The sequence below is a fragment of the Eumetopias jubatus genome, unplaced genomic scaffold, assembly GCF_037043125.1.
Source record: "Eumetopias jubatus isolate StellerSeaLion01/CBP00866 unplaced genomic scaffold, mEumJub1_p1.0 scaffold_10, whole genome shotgun sequence".
Taxonomy (NCBI): domain Eukaryota; kingdom Metazoa; phylum Chordata; class Mammalia; order Carnivora; family Otariidae; genus Eumetopias; species Eumetopias jubatus.
This window is the reverse complement of record NW_028274816.1, coordinates 78,499,539-78,508,260: the sequence shown is the minus strand read 5'-3', so window position 1 is coordinate 78,508,260 and position 8,722 is coordinate 78,499,539. Positions and strand designations below refer to the sequence as shown.

At 60.1% G+C, this 8,722-nt stretch overlaps 1 protein-coding gene across 2 annotated transcripts; it reads left to right on the top strand.

Annotated features, from left to right (window-relative positions):
• LOC114225435 (polyunsaturated fatty acid lipoxygenase ALOX15) lies at window positions 1-8,435 on the top strand. 2 transcript variants are annotated; one of them, XM_028125134.2, is made up of 14 exons: window positions 1-276; window positions 1,530-1,734; window positions 2,016-2,097; window positions 2,205-2,327; window positions 2,486-2,589; window positions 2,767-2,927; window positions 3,167-3,310; window positions 4,324-4,533; window positions 5,854-5,940; window positions 6,043-6,212; window positions 6,327-6,448; window positions 7,040-7,140; window positions 7,263-7,430; window positions 7,514-8,435. In XM_028125134.2, the coding sequence occupies exons 1-14, from the start codon at window positions 142-144 to the stop codon at window positions 7,691-7,693; spliced, it is 1,992 nt and encodes a 663-aa protein (XP_027980935.1). In that variant the 5' UTR covers window positions 1-141; the 3' UTR covers window positions 7,694-8,435. The 2 variants fall into 2 exon arrangements, with proteins under 2 accessions (XP_027980935.1, XP_027980936.1); XM_028125135.2 differs by lacking the exon at window positions 4,324-4,533.
• The last annotated feature ends 287 nt before the right edge of the window (window positions 8,436-8,722 follow it).

Here is an 8,722-nt window from a genome sequence, read left to right as displayed (position 1 = left end):
AGCTGCGCGTGGGGTCGGTTAGAGATCCGGGAGCCACCACACCCTCGGATCCGCTGGGCCTCCCAGGAGCGGCGTCCCGGGCTGTTATTTAGCGCGCCCCCTCTTCTTCCTCCTCAGACGGCGCGTTCGTCTTCGGGCAGGATGGGTGTCTACCGCATCCGCGTGTCCACCGGCTCCTCCCTGTGCGCGGGCTCCAACAACCAGGTGCAGCTGCAGCTGGTGGGCGAGCACGGGGAGGCGACCATCGAGAAGCGCCTGAGGCCGGCGCGAGGCCAGGTGAGCCGCGGGGTCCGGGGGAGCCTCCGGCCGGGACGCGGCGCACAGTGCGCGCCCAGGACGTGCTCGCGCGCCCGGCCCCCTTGGAACTGACCCGCTGCTCGCGGGCCCGGCGTCGCGCGGAGCTCCGCCTTTCCTCGAACGGGCAGTCGGTCCTCCCGTGCCCTATTTCCGTGCTCCTGTGCTCTCTATTCTCAAAAGCTGCCGTTTCAAGCCTTCTCCACCGTTGCGAGGTGTCCGACCCGTAGGCTTTCTCGCCCGCACCAGGTGGGGATGGGGGCGCCGGCGGAAAGAAGCCAGAGATGAGAACACCGAAGTTCCGGCCCACTTCCCCGCTCCCATAGCATCCACCTGGCTCTCGCCCCGGCTCCGACCCCCCAGTTCTCACCGCCTGTCCGGCTCTCTCCAAGCCCCCCAGATGCGGCTGTCTGTCCGCGCCTCCCCCTCTCTCCGCCTCTAGCCGGGAACCGCCGCGTTCCATTCCGTCTCCCGGACCCCTCGGGCTCCGCGCCCCGAGCTCCGTCCTCCCACCGCCCACCAGGGCCCCCTTGAACCTGGTCACCTCCACCCTCTCCACCGTCTCGCGGCTGCCGCGCGGCCCTTCCCAGTCCTTCTGGGGCCGGAGCGATTTCTCCCAAACATCCCCACCTTCAAAAGTGCCCCGCGTGTTCTCAGGACTAATCCCAAGCCCCTGGCTTACCTTCGAGACTTCACGATGTGGTTGCGCGCCTGTCCGCATAGCTCTCCCCGGCGCCCCAGCTCCCCGACGCAGCTCAGCCTCCCTTGGCCCCGTCTTCCCCTGCCCCTGCCCCGCACGCCTCCCCGCCTTTCCCTCTCCTGCCGAGCGCTGCCTCCTGAAGGGGTCGCCAGAAGGCCAGTCCTGCGGGAGGCTTGCCCGGGCCGTGGGCCGTCCGCGCGCAGCCTGGGGGGCGCGGCTGAGGGCGCCGCGGCCGCAGCCGGAGCTGCCTGCTCAGGCCCGCGTCTCCCCGCTCACCGGTGCGCTCCCTCCCCGCGCGGGGCTTGGCACAGGCAGGGTCTACACCAAGGAAAAAGTCAAGGAAGGAGGGCACCTCCCCGTGTTCACTCTGCCGCCTCACCCCGACGCACCTGCGCGGTGCGCGCCCCCTCCTTCTGGCTCCTTCCGCGCGCCTTTCCCAGAAGCTCGCGGAAGGGCGTCCAGCGGGAGCAGGGCTCAGCCCAAGGACCCGGTCCGGCGCGCCCCGCGGATGCTGAGCCCCTTCTGTCGCCTGCAGGAGACGGAATTCAAGGCGGACGTGCAGGAGTACCTGGGGCCGCTGCTGTTCGTGAAACTGCATAAACGGCACTTCTTTCAGGACGACGCCTGGTTCTGCAACTGGATCTGGGTGCAGGGCCCCGGACCCAGTGGGGACGAGTTCAGGTTCCCATGCTACCGCTGGGTGGAGGGCAGTGACATCCTGAGCCTCCCCGAGGGCACCGGTGAGCGCGCCGCTGGGGATGTGAGGAGGTCTGGTGGGGGGAGCGGAGCCAGGAGGCAGGGCTGGAACCTGGGGGGCGGAGGGGCGGGGTTTGGGAGGATGTGGAAGAGGCAGGTTGCTGGCGCTGCACCCCGAGCTGAGGGGCCTGGAGGCTGGAGGAAGGCGTGATGCTGAAGGGTCAAGGGCCAGCGGGAAGGGCCGGCTGAGGAGGCGCCCTTGGGGGGACCCGGGAGAGGCTCTCAGGAGAGGCCTCATTGCCCACGCCTTGCTCCCCACATCTAGGCCGGACCCTGGGAGACGACCCTCAAGGTCTGTTCAAGCAACACAGGGAGCAGGAGCTGAAAGATAGGAGGAGGCTATACCGGTCAGCCCTCCTCCCGTGCCCCGGACTCCTCCCGACCCCACCCGACCCTGCCAGGCGCTGCTGACCCTTCCCTAGTACCAACATCTGCTTTCACTTCTCTGCCACAGCTGGGGTAACTGGAAGGATGGGCTAATCCTGAATATGGCCGGGGCCACCATCTGTGACCTCCCCGTAGATGAGCGATTTCTGGAAGACAAGAAAATTGATTTTGAGGCTTCGCTGGCCAAGGGGTGAGAACAAGGGGGGCTGGGCACGAGGGACGTGTTCTCGTGCAGGGGAGGGGGAGGGGCTTAGGACTGCATGGCACTGGGCCAGCCTAAGGTGGGTGCCTGTGATCCGCTGGATTCTGAGCATAATTCTCACACTCTTTGCTTCTACTTCCCTGAAGGCTGGCAGACCTAGCCATCAAAGACTCTTTAAATGTTCTGACCTCCTGGAAGGGCCTGAATGACTTCAACCGGATTTTCTGGTGTGGCCAGAGCAAACTGGCTGGTCAGTCCCCCACCCCAGTGCTTCTCCCAGAACCCTTGCCTCCAGGTCCCATCCAATCGAGGGCGCCAGGGCTGGGAGACCAGAGGCCTGGGTGCCTCGAGTAGGCTGGGGTCAAGTAGGGATGGTCTGGTGGGGGTGCTCCAATCTCATGGAGTCCTCCACAACGGCCATCCCCAGAGAAGGTGCGGGACTCCTGGCAGGAGGATGCCTTATTTGGGTACCAGTTTCTCAATGGCACTAACCCCATGTTGCTGAGGCGCTCCAAGCAGCTTCCTGCTCGCCTGGTGTTCCCTCCGGGGATGGAGGAGCTGAAGGTCCAGCTGGAGAAGGAGCTCCAGGTATGGACACAGGAGCCCTAAAGAGACCGCACAGTGAGATGGCGGTGGGGTCCACTGTGGGCCCAGCTGGCTGGCAAGAAAGGATTTGACAGGAGAAATCAGGGTGATCCTGAGAAATGCAAGTCCATGCCTTCCTCTGCGAGTGAGAGCAGTGAACCCTGGGGGGGAAGAGTGTTGACAGAGGCAGAGTCGAAATGATAGCAGCCCTTGCCCTCTGCCTCCCACCGCCCCCCATGCAGACAGGCACACTGTTCGAGGCGGACTTCTCGCTGCTGAACGGGATCAAGGCCAACGTCATCCTGTGCAGCCAGCAGCACCTGGCCGCCCCTCTGGTCCTGCTGAAGCTGCAGCCTGATGGGAAACTCTTGCCCATGGTCATCCAGGTGAGAGGCCCCGGGAGTTCTGCTCCCCAGGGGTGGCGCTCCCACTCAGCCCCTCACCCTGGTGCACTGAGTCCCCCACTCAGTGCAGAGACCTAAGGCGCCAGGAGGAAAGTTGGGGTCCAGCTGGAGAGACAGGCCGGGTGAATCTGAAGAAACTCCGGAAAGGGAGAAGTCCTCTCCTCTCCTCTCTGAGGACAGAGCAGTCTGGGAGGGCTCTTTGGAGGTGGCGTGAGCCTTGGAAGAGGCTCGGGACTTAGATCTCCAGGCAGGAGGGCGGGCGGGCTGCGTGGGGAGGCTGAGGTCTGGCCAGTGTGAGCCCGGGGTGTTGGGGGGTGGTGTGGGGGAGGGGGTCACACAGCGCAGGCTGTGGGGGGCGGCCCAGCTAAGGAGCAGGAACACAGGAAGCTGGGGAAAGCTGCCGTGATGGACACCTGCGTTCAGGACGGGGCGACAAGGGGGATGCTCGACCCCGGGATTAGGGTGATGGGTTCAGCGACTGTCCAAGGCAGAGGTGATGGGCTCCGACGTGGGGAACAGCTGTGGGGTGCCGAGGAAAATTAAACTGGCCTGGGTTCAGGGGGAGAGGAAAAGGAGGAGCCGGGGAAGGCTCCTGCAGAAATGGGACAAAGAAGGAGGGAAATCAGGAGGCCAACTTTGAGGTAACGGGGCAGCGGGGGGGACATCGAGATCGTAACGTGTGCCTAGTGATAGCTGAGGACCTGGGCGTAGCCAGCCGTGTGGAGGCGGTGTTGCAAGGCTGTGCGAAGGAGGAAGCAGAGGGTCTGAATCTTGTCCACGCTGCGGGGGCCGAAGGGGAAGTGAGGTCGGAGGAGGCCGGGGGAGCAATTTCTGCAGAGGGCTGCTGGGCCGAGTGGGTAGGAGAGGCTGCTGGGGACTAGCAGAGCCAGGTGGGTAAAGCTCAGCGACTGGGAGGGAGCCCGAGGGGTTAGGCACGCAAGAGAGGGGAGCTGTGGGCGCCTGGCACTCGTCCCGCTTTCTGGTCCCCACTTCAGCTCCAGCCGCCTCAAGTGGGATCCTCCCCGCCGCCGCTTTTCCTGCCCACCGATCCCCCGATGGTCTGGCTCCTGGCCAAATGCTGGGTCCGCAGCTCTGACTTCCAGATGCATGAGCTGCAGTCTCATCTTCTGCGGGGACACTTGATAGCGGAGGTCATCACTGTGGCCACCATGAGGTGCCTTCCATCAATACACCCTGTCTTCAAGGTAGCCCCTTACTCCCTCCGCTCCTGCCTGCCCCTCTCCCTGCCCCACTGCGCGGTCCCGCATCTGGAGGCACCCTCCCGGGGGACTCTCAGGGCCCGGAGAGCCAGCCCAGAAAGACAAGCGAGCAGGGAGTGGGAGGCTGGCCCGCTGTGCCTTCGGAACAGGGCCGTGTGTCCTCCCAAGGAGGTGCAAATGAGTCATCGGCGGGGTGAGGGGTGAGAAGCCTTACTCTAAAGCGCAGACGTACGTACACTATATAGACGGCATACACAAATGGCTGAGGATTCCAACAAGGCAGGACCATACAAATAGCATCAAGTATTTTTTTCCAGCCCGTTTTGAAGAGTCCTAAACTAGTAACCCATAGACCAGTTCGGGGGACTCAGGCCAACGACGGTAGCCTGGCTCATCGCAGAACAGGGTATCTACCCATTCGCTTGTTTTCTTGGGGCCCTCCCATGGGGCAAGAGCCGTTCTAGATGCCGGTGGGAAGCAAGACAGGCAAGGTCCGGATCTTTGGGGATTTTCATTTCCATTAAGGGCTAACAGGCAATAAAGACTCTCTTGGAGCCTATCGACTGTGGTAAGTACAATGCAGAGAATCAGGGCAGGGTGATGTGGGAGGGAGTTAAACCGGGTGGTCAGGAAAGGCTCCTTTGAGAATGAGACTACAAGGTGCCAGCCGTGAGATGGTCAAGGCCGGGATGAGCTAGTGCAAAGGTCCTGTGGCAGGGACAAGCGTGGCCTGTTTGAAGGACAGAAAGAAGGTGAGTGGAATGGACAAAGGGGAGAGGGTCGGAGATGAAGTTCCAGAGGCAGACAAGTTAGACCGTGCATTCTTGGTGGGGGGGGGCCATTACGCCCCCCCCCCCAAGGGGATGAAAGTGCTTCTGGGGAGGCAAAAAAAAGTACTATTTTTATGTATAAAGCACATATAAACATACACTACATAACAGATACAGTATATCCGTAACATTAAATTTTCCTGGGGAGAAATTCTATCTAAAAATGTATATCATGTATAAATATATAAATACTATGTATATATGACATCTAAAAAGGCTACTTAGAGGAGTGATAATGAAACAAGAGGATGAGAAACATCGAGCTTGACCTTGCACAGTCATATTCAAACAGAAAAGGAGGGTGATTTCTTTCAGTTACCATAGAGCAGTAAGTCAGCCGCGTCCAGGGGCCACTGAGCTTCACGTCTGTGCTTTTCCCAGAGTGCCGGCGCCTTCCTGCTCTTCAGCCCTGTTTCCAGCAGGGACTAGCCAGGCTCTTTTAGGACTCTGCCCTTCCCCGCTCTTGTCTCTGCAGCTTATGATTCCCCACCTGCGCTACACCTTGGAAATTAACACCCGGGCCAGGACCGGGCTCATCTCTGACATGGGAGTTTTCGACCAGGTATGAGGAGAGCAGGGGCATCCCGGAGCCCAGCCTGCGCCCCGGCTCTCTGGCCTCGGGGCAGGCTGATGTGCCTGACCCTGCCTGGTCCTTGCTCCTCAGGTGGTGAGCACAGGCGGCGGAGGCCATGTGGAGCTGCTCCAGCGAGCTGGAGCCTCTCTAACCTTTCGCTCCTTCTGTCCTCCTGATGACCTGGCCGACCGGGGGCTCCTGGGAGTCAAGTCTTCCTTCTATGCCCAAGATGCCCTGCGGCTGTGGGAAATCCTCGCTCGGTGAGGAGCGGGACGGCAGGGCTGGGGGAGGACGCTAGGACGGGAGGCCTGTGTCTTGGCTGGGGGGCTGGGGCCCCTGGCGCTTCGGCTCTCAGACCCTGGGGGGGAGGGCAGCTATGTGCAGGGCATCGTGCATCTCCACTACAAGACGGACGAGGCTGTGAGAGACGATTTGGAGCTGCAGTCCTGGTGTAGAGAGATCACTGAAGTCGGGCTGCTCGGGGCCCAGGACAAAGGTTAGATCAGCCCCTGCCTGGGACCTCCCACATGAGAGAGTTCCCCTGGGAACCTCTCCAGAATCCTCTCTAACTTCCGTGCAATCTACCAGAAGCATTTCCAACCCTATGAAGATGCCCAGAGGACTTCCCAGATTCCTTCCCTATCAGCTAGAGACAGGGCCCCGTCCTATGCCCTGAGAACCCCTCGAGGTCCCAGACACAGTGGGACCACTGGTTGCTCGTAAATGTTTAACATCCAGCTCCCTGGAAAAACAAAACAAAGCAAAATACAGCCAAACCCTGAATTGTAGGATTTGCCCACTTGCACGGTGTAAATATTCCCACTGTGGTTACCAATGTGACGTCAGCCAGCTCACTAAACACCTGACCCGTAACGTAATTGATTGGCTCTTGTGGGCCAGCATGAGCCACACCAGTGCCCCACGGGGTGGGACCCTCCGAGCAGATCCCCCCACCCCCATTACGGCCCAGTGTGCGCTCAGCGCTGATGGTCAGTGCTCGGTGCCCCCCCCACCCCTGTCATCTCCCGGCCCTGCCCTGTGTCTGCTCCTGGCCCCCCAGCGGCTAACTCCCCGGAACCCCTTGCAGGCTTCCCCAGCTCCTTGCAGTCCCGGCACCAGCTGTGCCACTTCCTTACCATGTGCATTTTCACCTGCACCGGCCAGCACTCCTCCACCCACCTGGGCCAGGTACTCACCAGAGGGGGCAGCTGGGAATTTGCACCTGCAGTGGCGGCTGGGGCTGGGTGCAGGTGGGCTGAGGGGTTTCCATGCTTCGCAGGCACTGACCCTGCATATCTGCCCCTCCCTAGCTGGACTGGTACTCTTGGGTCCCTAACGCGCCCTGCACCATGCGGATGCCCCCGCCGACCACCAAGGACGCCACCCTGGAGACAGTGATGGCAACACTGCCCAACTTCCACCAGGCCTCCCTGCAGATGTCCATCGTCTGGCAGCTGGGCCGCCGCCAGCCCGTGATGGTGCGGGTCGGGGCGCCCTGGGGTCTCCCAGCACCCCGTGCTGAGGGTCCCAGGCTCTCAGCTGCCTTTCTCTCTCCGCCCAGGTGGCTCTGGGCCAACACCAGGAGGAGTATTTTTCAGGCCCTGGACCCAAGGCCGTGCTGAAGGAGTTCAGGAAGGAGCTGGCTGCCCTGGAGAAGGAAATCGAGACCCGGAATGCAAAGCTGGACATACCCTATGAGTACCTGCTGCCCAGCCTGGTGGAAAACAGCGTGGCCATCTGAGCGCCGTCTCCCACCCGAGCCACGCGCCATCCCTCGGTGCTTGCAGTCCTGCCCCCCCCCCCGGCCCTGCAGTCCCCCCCCCCAAGAGTCCCCTTTCCATGGTCTGTGCCCACGGTGGATACATTTTATTCTAGATGTTCTACCCCCTGCCTCCCTCATCATTCAGGTCTCCCTGGGGGTGGGGCAGATAATAGCCACGTTTATATAAACTGTTTCAAGAATAGGATAGGGGGTCCATACATGTTACTCCACACCCTTTATGAGCCAGATATGATTTTGAAACAAAATCGAGTTTAAATGGCAACAAAAAGGTATGTTAGACAATGAGAGAAAAGAAGTTAGAACAAACTATCCCAAAGCAAATAATGGCCAAAGAACGTAGCGCATCTTCCCTAAGTGGATGGGCTTTGTCACACGTCCTGAGGCTGGACCCAACACAGAGCAAACCATCCACATGGCAATGCTCAAGACTTTTGTCTCATGGCTGACTTAGCGATAAATGGAAGAAAACGGGGGTCGGTATCTATAACCCGTTTGCGGTTCCCCAGTTGGAAAGCTCCAAATGAAAATAATTAACCAGAGGGGCGCCTTGGCGTCTGCCTTCGGCTCAGGTCATGATCTCGGGGTCCTGGGATGGAACCCCCCATGGGGCTCCTGCTCCGCGGGGAACCTGCTTCTCCCTCTGCCACTCCCCCTGCTTGTGTTCTCTCTTGCTCTCAAATAAATAAATGCATACATAAAATCTTTTTATTTATTTATTTTTGAGTTGAGGACAAAATCTTTTATTAGTTTCTAATTTACAGGCCTCATCAGTGCCCCTGATGGTATTGTGAAGAGACCATTTTACCTCGCTTAGAACTAAATGAAAAAAAATTTTCAATTGCAGTCATTTCTCGCCTATGGCCACCAAGTTATAGGATACATTCACTTAGCATCATTTGCCTTATAAAACACAAGGTGTCCCGTGTGCTTTTTTCGCCCTATTTCAAAGCAGCTTGAAAAACTTCCCTTTCTTAGGCCAAAAAAGCC